The sequence below is a fragment of the Saccoglossus kowalevskii genome, chromosome 5, assembly GCF_978046115.1.
Source record: "Saccoglossus kowalevskii chromosome 5, keSacKowa6.1, whole genome shotgun sequence".
NCBI classification, from domain to species: Eukaryota; Metazoa; Hemichordata; class Enteropneusta; family Harrimaniidae; genus Saccoglossus; species Saccoglossus kowalevskii.
This window is the reverse complement of record NC_140645.1, coordinates 40075241-40091495: the sequence shown is the minus strand read 5'-3', so window position 1 is coordinate 40091495 and position 16255 is coordinate 40075241. Positions and strand designations below refer to the sequence as shown.

The 16255-nt window shown below is 34.9% G+C and overlaps 1 protein-coding gene and 1 long non-coding RNA gene across 2 annotated transcripts; both read left to right on the top strand.

Moving 5' to 3' along the window:
* The first annotated feature begins 2326 nt into the window (after positions 1–2326).
* On the top strand, positions 2327–8564 carry LOC146746134 (uncharacterized). Its single transcript, XR_014929587.1, has 3 exons — positions 2327–2349; positions 7118–7148; positions 7996–8564. It is a non-coding gene; the product is annotated as an uncharacterized LOC146746134 (long non-coding RNA).
* An 88-nt stretch (positions 8565–8652) lies between these two features.
* Positions 8653–15825, top strand: LOC146746133 (uncharacterized). Its single transcript, XM_085499003.1, has one exon. The coding sequence runs from the start codon at positions 8653–8655 to the stop codon at positions 15823–15825; it is 7173 nt and encodes a 2390-aa protein (XP_085355129.1).
* The last annotated feature ends 430 nt before the right edge of the window (positions 15826–16255 follow it).

Genomic DNA, 16255 nt, shown 5'->3' with positions numbered 1-16255 from the left:
CAATTCGGCATTGAAAATTTCGCCTTTAATCCAAGATGGCGTCCTGGTCATGTGACCTATGTGTCTGAACTTAGGATATGCACCAGATCTCATACAGCTTTACCATTGTGGCAAGTATGAAACTGATCGGTCCAACGGTGTTGACATAAAGCGTGACCAAAAATTTAGGCGGAAGAATAATAATAATAATAATAATAATAATAATAATAAACGGAACAATTACAATAGGGTTTCGACCAAATGGGCTCGAAACCCTAATAATAAACGGAACAATTACAATAGGGTTTCGACCAAATGGGCTCGAAACCCTAATAATAAACTTAACAAAAACAATAGGCTTTCAAGCCTGAAGGGACTTGAAAGCCTAAATATAGCTGCATAGCAGCAATGACGGGTTTCGAGCCTGCATGGCTGATGGCAAATTGCACTTGCTCGATGTGCTTATTTGACGAACGTTTCATGTCTAGAATGCAATGTTCTTAACAAGTCCTCTGGTATTTTGGTTTATGAACAACACTGGAATCAACAGACATAACCATTGATAGTCATCTGTCCAATGTTATTCATAATAAAGATTTTTTTGGAGGTATTTTGCATTTTTGTGATAAATTCAAGATGGCCGCCTAAACTACTTGAATCATGGGGAATTTTTTCATGTACACATAATCATATTAAACGGATGTTGTATGCCAACTTTGGTTTGAATCTGGCAAATTGTTCATGAGTTATAGCGTAATTTCACTTTTCACTAAATTTAAGATGGCTGCCAAAGGAAGCCATTTTTCAAAAATCTGTTTCAGTGACTTTGTAGAGCTATCAACAGAGATACTATATGCTACATTGCATGTCAAACAAGCGGGTAGTTTTTATGAAAATGATTTTTTGATTTTTTTTTTACATTTTTTGGATAAATTCAAGATGGCAGCCAAAACCACTTGAATCGTGGGAAATATTTTCATGAACACATAATCACCGCATTGATCGGATGTTGTATGTCAACTTTGGTTTCAATCTGGCAAATTGTTCATGACTTATAGCGTAATTTCACTTTTTACTAAATCCAGGATGGCTGCTAAAGAAAGCCATTTTTCAAAAATCTGCTTCATTACCTCTTTAGAGCTATCAACATAGGTGCTGCAAAGCAAATTTCTAATCATAGAAATGAGCCATTTTTAAAAAGTAGATTTTTAATATTTTTTGTCATTTTCAGAAAATCCAATATGGCGGCCAAGGTCACATGACCGTTAAAGATTGTATTGATGATATTTGCTAGACATGACTCTTTCTGTAGTTTACTGTTTGTCATAGTAATTTAAATCAAGCATGTTGTTTTCTGGCTGGTTAACATAGCGGCGATGGTAGTGATTTCATTATACACTTTCTTTCTTTATTGGATGAATTAATTTCTTGTGACTCACTAATCCGGCAATGTGTGTATTTAAATAACAAGGTTCACCGTCAGGATGTTCACATTTGAAATAGCCTGAAAACATTTTAAATACTAAAATATAACGCATGTCATTCAGCTTAGAATATGAGGCTTCATTGCGGAGATGTATTAAGAAGTTACTGCGGCCTGGCTGCCATAGAGGGCGCACATTATACTAGAAGTGCATGTAACCACGACCTACAGTCGTTTTTTAAACTGTTAATTGTCGCACCATAAACAAAACATTTTAAATATTTTCTTGCACATGTGCCCCAGTTTTCGCATTCTATCTTGTACTTAGTTTAATAACTTATAATTATTATTATATATATGTTGTAAAATTATGTTGTCAGTATGATACCAGAGACGTCTAAGTCATGTCAAGTTCTGGTTATAAAATTAATATGTATAATATGTTGTTTACATCTATGTGGGCGAGTCCCAGGACAGAGTATGCCCGGTATAAACTGTCATATCATAACAGTTACCAAAAAAAACGACGGTCTAGCAGTGACAGACGCGTACTTTAATTTTGATCAAATTACAACACATGTATAGTCTTAGTATAAACCGTACATAAATCATGTCATGTACTCGATAAAACATCGTTTATATTTACAGCCTCTACAAGTATATATAACTTTAATTCGTGTACAAAATATGCACATTTTTGCATTTGAACACGATTAAAATAAAGGCATAACATTTCCACAAATCAATCTGAAAAAAACTAGGTGTGATCTGATTTCGTAAATGTTATTGCACTAGTAATTACTAGTATAACCATGAAACTGGTTTATAGTTCCATGGTATAACTAAGAATGTTGGACTTGGACAACGACCCGTTTCTCAGGCCGTGACTGTGAAAACTATATAGCGCCACCAGACGGTCGAAGTTTATATGCTGCGCTTTCGTTTTGGTGAGTACATGTTTATTTTATGATCGGAGATTCAAATGTTGAATATTGATAATATATGACAATATATGTTACTATAAGTGAACGTATCCGAAATGTAAAGGTCTAGTAGTCGCATTCTCAGGTCCAGTTTTCGGTTTAAGATATTAAATATGATAGATTTTGTGCATTTTCTAGTCATTTATCGTGTAAAACAATCATGGCGTCGCCCAGTCATGTCGACCGGAAGTGCGTGCATCGTGTTCAACTTCTGAAAGCATTGCACATGTCTAATAAATTTGGAAATTTAGAAAGTCACAGACGTGTCATTTGAGCGGCACAAACAAACAAAGACATTATTTTACAGCTCTAATGGGTGAAATAATTGAACAATGTCGCTATTTTATAGTGTCGATTATTTAGAAAGGTCAAACCTCAATTCCCAAAACTAGCAATGTATGAGGTAACCCGAATCTCTGGCCCGACCCCTGGCCAATGAGTTATTAATTTACATGTTTTTCTCACATATTTTTATATATTTAACGCCACTAGCCAATGTACGTAAAACGCGGAAGTGAATTGGCCGACAAGTTACCATGACTCGACAGTAATATAGAGACATTTCGCGATGGGCGTCTTTCGTGGTCGGTAATGTTTACGAAAATTTTTGTTCAATATTTGGTAAAACTGGCTTGGCAGTTCTCATCACCAAATAGACAATGTCACAGCCTTTCGGCCACTTTTCCAACAAATCCAAAATCACTAGATAATTTTGTTTACTTTACAATTGTACTATGATTACATTTGTTGATAATTTTAATGCATATTACTTGTACACCCTCAAAAATACCCTCAGGATAAGAGAATTTAGTATATAGCCTTGACAAAAAAGCAATATTTTTCCTTGTCTTATTGAATTTTTTTTCGTTCTGTGTAACTGTATGTGGAAATCCTAATAAGATTCAATGTTCAGTTCACAACTAACAGTTTTGCAATATTAGAGGTTGTGAACTTGTCCATAGAAGCCGCAAACTGCAATTTTGTTTACAAAAAGTGTGTTTACTTACATTTATTTTGTATTTTTTTATACTTGGCAGTTTTTTTTTTGTTTTTTGTTGTAGATTGTTTGTTTTGTGTTCTTGGAGTTTTGGTCGGTAATGTTTACGAAAATTTTTGTTCAATATCTTGTAAAACTGGCTTGGCAGTTCTCATCACCAAATAGACAATGTCACAGCCTTTCGGCCACTTTTCCAACAAATCCAAAATCACTAGATAATTTTGTTTACTTTACAATTGTACTATGATTACATTTGTTGATAATTTTAATGCATATTACTTGTACACCCTCAAAAATACCCTCAGGATAAGAGAATTTAGTATATAGCCTTGACAAAAAAGCAATATTTTTCCTTGTCTTATTGAATTTTTTTTCGTTCTGTGTAACTGTATGTGGAAATCCTAATAAGATTCAATGTTCAGTTCACAACTAACAGTTTTGCAATATTAGAGGTTGTGAACTTGTCCATAGAGGCCGCAAACTGCAATTTTGTTTACAAAAATTGTGTTTACTTACATTTATTTTGTATTTTTTTATACTTGGCAGTTTTGTTTTTGTTTTTTGTTGTAGATTGTTTGTTTTGTGTTCTTGGAGTTTTGTACAAAAATCAACGGTTAAATAAATATATTATTTCCACTTTGCAGTATATTGTACACAGTACTTGTATGCTTTGTTCTCCAGCATAAATCAGATTGTAATGTAAGCATGAGATTGTAATGTAAATTTAGTTCATTAATGTTGTACGTTGACGCTTTCTCTGGGACCTCGAGTTCAGGCCCATTTACTTACTTGTTGTCAGTGTCTGACTGGTATATACAAAATATGACCAAGTAAATGTGAGAATACTAAAAGAAGAAACCTAAAAATATAATTTTACACATCGAAATTGAGAATCGCAAGTGTAGACATATAGCATAGAAATAAACACTAAATACATCTATCCCAGCCAGCAATTGAATCATCAATCGGCATGAGTGATGTAAATGGTATTTCCATCTATTTTCTTATATTCCTCCACCATATTAAAACGCTCAAGTGAATGTTGTCAAATTCGCGAGTGTGCATATTTTCGTACAGTGGCGTGAACATTGCTACAATCAAAGACGCGCAGAACAGGAAGTCCATTCTGTGCTAGTACCATTGCCAATTTTTGGAAATAGTAGGAAATTGTTAAAATTGCCCGATTGGCATATCAAAATCCTGTATTGAAACAGAACATATTCTATATTCTCTAAAAATAACATTGTTATGTCTTTAGACTCACAACGAAACCAAAACAAAGGAAACATTCCGATCTAAACTACCTGCGTCCTTGAAAATGAGTCTTATCGCCATTGCGTTTCTGAGCAAAAATATGTTGATGTCAAAAACGACCGATTTTCGCCAAATCTTCTATGATTTTTTGATAATATCATTAATTCAGTCCAGCGGTTAGATAGATTATTTATTAGAGACGCTCGTGAAACAAAATTGATGAGGTAAATCACTCTGGGGACGAAAAAAATTGGCGATAAAAGCCAAGGGGATGAGGGACTGAATTTCAAAAAACATATTTTATATGTATGCCATTCAATTTGGCCTGAGCCAGAGATTGGCTAGTGGTGTTAAATATATAAAAATATGTGAGAAAAACATGTAAATGGCTCATTGGCCAGGGGGCCAATTCAATTTGGCCGGGGACCCATTGGCCGGGGGCCAGAGATTCAGGGTTACCCCAATGTTTGTGTTAACAATTTCAAAACCTGGAGTCATCCGGTTCTTTGCACATGTGTTTTTTACCAAATTTTCTTGCTGGTCCTTAATTGCTATTTTTGTTATTTGTGGGTATGTTGCATTGATATTTCAATCGTCTTGTGTGTACTTGACTATCTAATGGTTGATTTTGAGCCTATTGCTTGGATACCATACATATAGGTACCTCAGGTATACCTATCTGAGATTTGTTCAATTCATGATGATATCTAATTTTGAACAGCTAACATCGGGGCTATCTCAGCTGACAGGCTGCTTGTAAGTCCCCGTTCGGACGTAGTCCGAAAACGGGGAATTATGTTTTGCCCTGTGTGCGTCCGTGCGTCTGTGATCACCTGTATCTCGAACATGCATGGGTCGATTAAGTTCAAACTTCACTCATACATCACACATTATATGGGACATATGCACATGCATTTTTTTCATGATCCGATTAAAGATAGCCGAATAGCGGCCATTTTAAGGCCGAAAATGCATCAAAATCGCACATTTTCACCATTCCGGACCCGGATCTCAGTTATGCATGGACGGATTTTGTTCAAATTTGTTACATACATTAAACATAATAGGAGCTTGATGCACGTCATTTTTGGGGGGGGGATCGGGCTTGAAATGGCCGACTGGCGGCCATTTTGTTTTAAAGAATTCAGTTCTGGATCCGTATCTGAGACATGCCTGGATTGATCGAGTTCAAACTTCACACACACACAAGGTACATTATGTCACAAATATGTATATGCATTTGTTTCATGATCTCATTAACGATAGCCAAATGGCGGCTGCTTTAAGGCTGAAAATGCATTGAAATCGCACATTTTCACCATTCCGGACCCGGATCTCAGTTATGCATGGACAGATTTTGTTCAAATTTGGTACATACATTAAACATAATAGGACGTTGATGCACGTCATTTTTTTTTCGGATCAAGTTCGAAATGGCCGACTGGCGGCCATTTTGTTTTAAAGATTTCAGTTCTGGATCCGTATCCGAGACATGTCTGGATTGATCAAGTTCAAACTTCACACACACATGGTAAATCATGTCACAAATAGATATGTGCATTTGTTTCATGATCCGCTTAACAATAGCTGAATGATGGCCATTTTAAGGCAGAAAATGCATCAAAATCACGTATTTTCACAATTCCGGAACCGGATCTCAGTCATGCATGGATGGATTTTGTTCAGATTTAGTGCATATATTAAACATAATATAAGCTTGATGCATACCAATTTTTCTTCGGATCAAGTTCAAAATGGCCAACTGGCGGCCATTTTGTTTTAAAGAATTTAGTTTTCGATCCATATTTTGGACATGCCTGGACAGATCAAGTTCAAACTTCACATCATACATATGCCTGTGCATTTGGGCTAGTCCTTTTAAGGTCAAAAATTGCACATTTTCACCATACCGGAACTGAGTCTTAGTCATGCGTGGGCAAATTTACTTAAAATTTTTGTTTGGATTGTGTTAAAATTGGCTGACTGGTGGCTATTTTGTTTTACTGAATGCAGTTCAACATCCATATTGTTGCTGCTTTGAATGTATATGTCACTCAAATATGAACGGAACGGGGACGTGTCATTGACAATGACTTGTTTTATTTTGTATTGTGACCTTTGACCTATAGTACTAACTGCATGTTGCGGTTTCAGCCACTGGTCAAGTTAATGACCCCTTGTCAATAATCATTGGTTGTAATGATTTGCTATTTCATGTTTCCTGAAATCAACCTGAATCAATTAACAGGGCGAACAATTTTTTAAATAATTTGTAGCGAAGAGTGAATAGTTTAGTGAATAGAGATTCAGTGAATATTTTTTATTATGTTTATTAAAGAGTTGTTTGTTACACTTTCCTGTGTAGGTTTGCCATTTATCTGTATTAATACCAATAATTGCTGTGTTGACCGTCACATTACTATAATAATTGTAAATTCACTATGTTGCATAATTTAACAGTTCTCTATATTTCACTTGCAGTCTATAACAATCTATTCCTGTATATTGAAAGGTAAGATATGTCTAGGCATGAAAGTTGAATTTGTTATGATCTATACCTTATATAGTTTTATAATTTGGTTAAAAATTATGTATCAAACATGTGCACATTTTTTTAGCCGTTAATAATGAAGTGTGAATTCTGGATATATGCTTATATACTGCTCAGTATGTATTGATACTTATACACATTATTACTACATGTCAGCATTATGGTAAATATATCAAAGTTCACATGATTTGTGGGAGTTAGTGCTATATGTAGATCATTTTGTCACTCAACTGGGGAATTGATATATATATATATGTGTCAATTTTTCTAGCCTATGCATACATATCTGGACCAATCAGGTTTTTAGTTTAGTAATTCAATAGACATTCTAAGCAGTAAATAAAGTTCTATAGTGTTCTAATTCAAGAAAGCTGTATGTCCACAATTTTTAGGTAGCATATTTTTGAAATCAACCATTTTTTACAACCAGATCTCATTCACACAAACACTTAGATCATGTTTGAACATGTTTAGGGGTAGATATGAGTGTATGTTTAGCTCTTTATTAACAACTGTATAAACTTCAAAAATCATAAACACAGACATCAGACCTATGTACATGCATTTGTGTGATGATCCAATTCAAGACAGCTGTGTGGTATTTAACTGTGAAGGAAAAAACTCACAATGCAAGTTTGCAATTTATCTCACTGTTTTGCTTGCAAATTAGCAGTATTGCTAATGAAATTAACACAGGTAGCATCTGTATTTTAATAACAATGTACCTATCTCTTGTAGGTAAAAACAGTGCTCAATTTAGCAAATATATTAAATAAATCACTCGTATTTTGACAATTGTATCTTTCAGATGCCTCGAAAGAAAGGATGGAAGAGAGGTGAAGCTCTGAAGAAGAGGTTGGCCTTGGGTAGAAACCCACCAACCAATGTCCTTCGGGATCAAAGCGATATTGTCCTTCGGGATCAAAGCGATACTGTCCTTCGGGATCAAAGCGATACTGTCCTTCGGGATCATAATAAATCAGAAAGTATTGTCCTTCGGGATCATAATGAATCAGAAAGTACTGTCCTTCGGGATCATAGCAATACTGTCCTTCGGGATCATAGCAATACTGTCCTTCGGGATCATAGCAATACTGTCCTTCGGGATCATAGCAATAATGTCCTTCGGGATCATAGCAATACTGTCCTTCGGGATCATAGCAATACTGTCCTTTGGGATCATAATGAATCAGAAAGTATTGTCCTTCGGGATCAGAATGAATCAGAAAGTATTGTCCTTCGGGATCAGAATGAATCAGAAAGTATTGTCCTTCGGGATCAGAATGAATCTGTAAGTATTATCTTTCGGGATCAGAACGAGTCGCAAATTAGTGCTGGAAGTATTTTTAATAAAGTACATGATGAAGAAACAAATAATGTTGCAGAGAGTTTCTCATTAGAGCAATTTCATTTGTTAAATGATTCAGTTGGAAATGTTAATGATCAGACAACAGGTAATAAGTTCATGCTAAAAACTTCAGTACAAGGAAGCTTTCATCAAGGTCATCATCAATTTCTAGATAACAGTGGAAAACAGTGTGTTGCAAATAGCTTAGTTTCTATGATATTCAGTCAAATCAAATGTGTAGATTCATGGGATTCGGAAGATTTGGATATAATACTGCAAACTGGTAATGAATTGTATGGCTTTTTACAACAGTCTACAACTGTTAATTCAGAACTGTTATTAGTGACAGAATTACCACAAACAGTTGATTTATTTGACACCCAGTTTACTTTGAGTGTTGGTGACTCATTATTTGGTATTATTGGTGAAAGTGATGATGAGAACACATTTCTTACACCATTTGACAATGCTCTTGATATATCATTAACTGAATATAATTCATGCTTTGTCATATTTGGTGGAGCAGCATTTGCTGTGATCAAGAATGATGGATTTTATTGGATCTTTGATTCACATTCAAGAAATTCCAAAGGCATGGTAGCACCTGATGGATTAAGCATAGCAATCCAGTTCAGTAGTATTGAGATGGTGTATAAACATTGTTGTGATCTTGCTGTATCCATGCATGTGCATGAAAATGAACAGTTTGAAGTTACGGGTATAAATGTTAATGCTGAAAAGTGTCATGTTATTGACACTGAAACTCAGTCAGATAATGAAGTGGAGTTAGTTGAATCAGATCATACACCTTTTTTATATCAACCCTTGTCCTCTGAGATGCGTCAAAGATTGTGCACTGAACTTAGTTTACAAAATGAAAGAGAAAGATTTGGGTTTCATACTGAAACTTTTGAAATGGGTGAACCATGTAAAACCAAATCTATCCAAGGGGATGGTAATTGTTTTTTCCGGGCTTTGTCATATGTACTATCTGGAAGTGAGGATAACCACATGCGAATCAGATTTGCCATTGTAAATCATCTAAAGAAGAATAACCCTGTGTTTTACCCCTTTTTAAGACCAGGCCATGTGTCTGTTGATGATTACATTATAGCATCAGGTATGCAATATGCTCAAACATGGGCAACAGAAGTTGAAATACTTGGAGCTGCTGATCTATTAAGAACAGATATTTGCACATTTAGCCGAGGTAAATGGATTAAATATTCCAACTATCAGCTTAACAAGAGTGTATCCAATAATGGAAAAGCAATATACTTAAAACACGCTATGGAAATACATTATGAAGTGGTTGAATGTGTCAAGCATGCTGGTGATGTGTTGTGTGACTGCTCCCAGAGCAACATTATAGAACAAGACAGGGTGTCAAAAATTGGAACGAAAAAAAGACGTTTAGAAAGCACAGAAACTAATATTGGAGCAACAATGAAATTATTTAAAAATGATAGCAATATAGAGTCAGATGATGCACCAAACACTTTAACTAAACAACCAAAAATTACAAAATCTCAGGGCAGACGTGCCTACCTTAAATGTTTGAAAGAATATGTTCAAAGAAAACGAAGTGCTAAACAAACTGGGCAACATGTGGCTAAAAAACGTAAACTAGAGAAAGAGCAAAAGCGATATTACAATGATAACAGTTTTTGCCAAAGAAAAAAAAAGAACATGATTCAACATTATGCGAATAATAAGTCTCACAGGGAAGCTGTGAAGACAAGAAGCACTACAAAATATAAATATGACGAAATGCACAGGGAGTCTATAAAAACTAGAAGCATTACTAAATATAAAGAAGATGAATTACACAGGGATTCTGTGAAATCTAGAAGCATTGCTAAATATAAATATAATCCGTCGCACAGAGAAGCTGTGAAGGAAAGGAGTACTACAACATATAAAAAGAATGAACAGCATAGAAAAGATCTTTTAAATAGAATAACCACCAAGAGATTAATAGAATCAAATAAGAAACAATATTTTAGAAATGTATTGGCTATGTTTAGAAATGAAATTGCCAATGGTCCAGATTTTGTCTGTGCAGTATGCCATCGGCGACTTTTCAGAAATCAAGTTATTCACTGTAAAAAAGAGGTGTACACCAAAAAAGGTGGAAATGTTGCATTAATTGCAGATAAGTGTATTACCGAAGATTATCTACACAAATGTAGCAGTGTGTGTTCTAGTGATAGTGAATGTTTATATTTGAAAAATGGACAGTGTAAATTATGGATTTGTTTTACTTGTCAAAGAAAAATCCTTAGTGGTAAAATTCCATGTGAAGCAGTTACCAACAATCTTAATCTGAAGCCTATTCCAGATGAATTAAAATGCTTAAACTCCCTTGAACAACATTTGGTGGCATTGCACATACCTTTTATGAAAATGTTGGCTTTACCAAAAGGTGGACAGAATGGTGTTCATGGACCTGTTGTATGTGTCCCTTCTAGCATTGATAAAGCTACATCCATTTTACCAAGATGTGAATCAGATGACCAAATGATAAAAGTAAAACTGAAGCGGAAACTAACATACAAGGGCCATTATCAGTATCACTTTGTAAATGAGGCTCATATAAAAAATGCATTAGTATATCTGCAGAAGAACAATAAATGGTATAGTGATGTTTGTTTTAACAAAGATTGGGTTAATCCTTTAGCAAAAATTGAAGAAGAAATTGAAACACCAGATAGCGAAGATAGTGCCTCAAAACATTCTGAAGAAAAAAATAGAGATTTTGAGGACAATGAAGAAGAAAAAGATGGATTACTTTTAGATACATGTCTTCAACCAGTTGATGTTGGACCCGAAGTTCTTGATCAACCTTCTGATGAAATATCTTGTATTGCCCCTGCTGAAGGAAATAGTCCAGTTAAAATGTTAATGGATGAGGGTAATGAAGCAAAGTCTTTTCCTGTATTGTATCCTGAAGGATCACCAACATTTCATGACAAACGCAGTGAAAAAATAACATTGTCAAGATATCTGCATACTCGTTTGATGAATGCAGATGGTAGATTTGCAAAAAATACAGATTTTATATTTTATGCTCAGTATTTGTCAGAAGTACAACAAGTTGTCTCAAATGTGTCTATTGCCTTACGCAAAGGTTCTGGTAAAGCAGGTGGTCAATCTGTAACAGCTGCAACTTTAACAAATTCACAATCATTGACTGACATTCTTAAGCACAATGAGGGATACAAGTTTTTGAAACCCATCCGTGGAACACCCCCTTTTTGGCAAAGTGCACAGAAAGATTTATTTGCAATGTTAAGACAGCTTGGTATACCTACATGGTTTTGTTCATTTTCATCTGCTGACACGAGATGGCCTGAAATAATTGAATGTATTCTTCGAGAAGAAGGTGATACACGAAGTTTTGAAGAGCTTGATTGGTCTGAAAAATGTTCTGTATTAAGAAGCAACCCTGTAACTGCAGCTCGAATGTTTGAACACAGATTCCACTCTTTTTTGAAACAGGTAATAATGTCACCTGCAGCACCTATTGGCGAAATAGTAGATTATTTTTACCGTGTTGAATTTCAGCAACGTGGTTCTCCTCATACACATTGTCTTTTCTGGGTAAAGGATGCACCAATTATTGATAAAGATGATGATGAAGAAGTAACAGCTTTTGTGGACAAATATGTCACTTGTGAAATGCCATCTCCGGAACAAGATGAAGAACTTAATGAGATTGTGAATAGTGTACAAAAACACAGTACAAGACATTCAAAAACTTGCAGAAAACTTGGTACTACTTGTAGATTTAATTTCCCACGCCCACCTTCAGGAAAAACCTTTATTGTTCAAACTGATGGAGACAAATCTAATGACAAAGAAGAGAAAACAATTGAAACTGATGATGTCATACAGAATTATGTTGATAGTGAATCAGAATATCAAGAAACAGACCAAAAAAATGAGATGACTAAAGATACAGCCATGGCAATTCTGACAAAAATCTGGAATATACTACTCAATTCTGAAAAGAACTTCACATCTGTTTCATCCTTGTTTGCGTACATTGAATTAACCCAAGAAAACTTCGAGAAAGCGTCTAGCGTGTTGACAAAGAAAACAAGCATAGTTTTAAAACGCCAACCTTCTGATGTTTGGGTAAATCAATATAACAAAGATCTTCTGAGATGCTGGAATGCAAATATGGACATACAATATATTGTGGATGCCTACAGTTGTGTTGTGTACATTATTAGCTACATTTCAAAAGCAGAACGAGAAATGGGATTGTTGTTAGATCATGCACAGAGGGAAGCATCAAAAGAAGGGAATATGGATGCAAAACTTGCAATGAAAAAAATTGGAGGTGTATATCTTCACAACCGTGAGTTGAGTGCTCAGGAGGCTGTATACAGAGTTTGTAATTTAAGGTTAAAAGAATGCTCAAGAAAAGTACAATTTATTCCTACAGGCGATACTCCAATTAAAATGAGTCTTCCACTAGCAATTTTAAAGAGCATGAGTAAAGGCGGAGATCTCAACAATGAAAACATTTGGATGACAAGTATGCTTGATCGTTATAAGAATAGACCAAATGAAATTAATACCATGTGTCTTGCAAGTTTTGCTTCTGAATACAGAATTGTACCTACATCAGAGGTAGAAAGAAAAAGAAATATTGATAACAATAAAGTTATTAAACTTAATAATGGTCTAGGTTTTATGCAAAAGAGAACAAGAACTGATCCTGCAGTTGTTAGATATGCAAGATTTTCAGTAACTAAGCAACCAGAGAAGCATTATCAAAGTATATTGCAACTTTTTCTACCATACAGGGCTGAATGCCAGTTGAAACCTAAACAATTCCATTCATTTGAAGAGTTTTATCAAACTGGTGCTGTGAAATACAAGAACAATTGGCCTGAAAGAGTTAAATCTATAGTTGACAGAAATAAAGCAATGTTTGAGAAAGATGTTGATGTTATTGATGCAGCTGAGCAAATGCTTGAGTCATGCCCTCTTTTAGAAGATGCATGGGCACAAATTCACCCAGAGTCCGAGAAGGAAAGATTAGAATGTTTAGAATCAGTTAGTACGAATTCGGTATCTAATGAATCAGAAAGTGAAGATTCAATTCCAGACTTGTTGCACAAAGATAAAAAAGACGTTTGTAAAGAAGTATATAGTCAGTGTGGAATGTCCAAAGATGAGGCTAAAATATTGATGAGATCACTTAATGATAAACAGCGTGATATATTCTACACTGTTCGACAATGGTGTTTAGATAAAGCTAATGGCAAGAATGTTGCACCATTTCACATGTTCTTAAGTGGAGGAGCAGGAACAGGAAAATCTCATGTTATCAAAGCTGTGTATTATGAGGCTTCAAGAATTCTTGCTCGTATTCTACCAAATCCAGATGATATTTCTGTTCTGTTGACAGCACCGACCGGTGTAGCTGCGTTCAACATAAATGCAACCACTGTCCATAGTACTTTCTCAATAGCAGTTGATGCCAAATTGCCATATCAACCACTAGGACAAGATACATTAACCACCATTCGTTCCAAACTAAGTAGTCTGCAGATTCTTATTATTGATGAAATTTCAATGGTTGACAAGAAGTTGCTTTGTTATATACATGGGAGATTAAGGCAAATCAAACAGACTGGTGACTATTCACCATTTGGAAATGTTTCTGTGATTGCTGTAGGCGATTTTTATCAATTACCACCTGTAAAAGGAAAAGCTTTATATGTTAGTAGCGAAGGTATGGATCTGTGGAATGATTATTTCGCCATTGCTGAATTAACAGATGTAGTAAGGCAGCAAGATCAACAGTTTGCTGAGGCATTAAATAGCGTCAGAACACGAAGAAAATCTGATGAATTACCAGCAAATGTTGTGAACATGTTTCGTCTGTGTGAAACTGGTGAAGAGTACAATGGTATGCATATATTTGCAACAAATAAAGATGTGGATCTATGTAATATAAACATGCTTCATTTAACATGTTCAAACCCCATATGTATTAATGCTCAAGACTTTTCTAGAAATACTAAAACTAAAAAACTAGAACAGAGAGAGAGGAACTATGTCAAAGTCTACAATACAAACTTGGCAAAGACGGTTACTTTGGCTATAAATGCTCGTGTGATGTTAATTAAAAACATTGATGTATCTGATGGTCTAGTAAATGGTGTTTTTGGCAAAATTGCACATATTTCTTTTGAAGACAATAACATATTTCCATCCTGTATATATGTAGTGTTTGATAATGTGAAGGTTGGTACTAAACTACGCAGTAAATCTGGAAGCTTCTCTGTATTATCACCAAATAGCACACCTATAAAACCATCAGAGGACAGAGTAAACAATGGTGGAGGCATTAGAAGACAATATCCATTAAAGCTAGCTTATGCATGCACTATACACAAAGTACAAGGATTAACAGTAGAGAAAGCTGTAGTATCATTGAATAAAATATTTTCTCCAGGGCAAGCTTATGTAGCCTTGAGTAGAGTTAAGTCATTAGATGGCCTTATTATTCAAGATTTCAAGGAATCGAGTATGTATTGCAATGAAAAGATTGAATCAGCTCTATTAAGCATGCCAAAATACTTGACGTCAAAATCAGTGTCAGACAGGGTTTGCCAATGTACTATCTTGCTATACAATGTTGAAGGATTATTATCTCATTTTGAAGACATCAAATGCGATAAAAGACTTGTTAATGTTGATTTTATGTGTTTGACAGAAACCTGGCTACTGGATGGGCAACTATATAGTGAATTAGAATTAAAAGATTTTGATTTTCATCACAAACCACGGTCATTATCTTATGATACATCTAATGAGATAACATCAGATTTGAAACAACAGGCACATGGAGGTGTAGCAGTTTATTCTAGCATTCATAAAAGTACTGAATTCCTCAAGCTACATGTGTCTAATTTGGAGTACTTAGCTTTTTATGTGAAAGACTTATGTGTGTCAGTAGCTGTTATATATAGACCGCGGTCATATAAAGCTGATGTGTTTAGAGAAAACCTATTGTGTCTGGTTAGTGAAATGAGTAAAATATCTGCAAGTAACATTATTATTGGTGATTTCAACGAAAATATACTTGTGTCTTCCAGTGTGCAGAACATTTTGGAAAAGCAAGGATTCAAACAATGTGTAGCCTTACCAACTACAGAAAGTGGAACGTTGATTGACCATGTATACATTAAAAACGCTGACATTCTTAATGTTGAAGTTATACAAACATATTATGGGTTCCATGATGCTGTGAATATTCAGTTCTGAAAGTATCAATATTTTGGTACACTCAACCTGGACTTATTATTATTGAAATTCCAATTTCCTACCTTCATATGGATGTCAACATTGCTACAACTGGAATGCTAGAATTACACTTAAGTGATGAGTCTATTATAGGGAAAAATATTCCAATGTATTTAGATATTCAGATTCTCTCCCTATGTTTACTGCGCGAATAGCATTACAGGGCGTGAAAGTAAAACTAAGGGACACGCCCACCCACCCCACTCCACTTCACTCATTATAGGATTGGGAGGGGGCACTTACTGACATGGATATTTCGCTAACTTATTTTTTATAACAAAAAATAATTTTGAATGTTTTTTTTAACAGAGGAGATAGTTGCAGTTACGTGACATTTATTTATTGTATCCATTTTATGTTAAATTGTTTTGCTGATCAATGTAATGATGTT

Excerpts from the sequence above, each read along its gene's own strand:
- LOC146746133 (XM_085499003.1), top strand. The coding sequence starts at position 8,653 with ATGCTAAAAACTTCAGTACAAGGAAGCTTTCATCAAGGTCATCATCAA.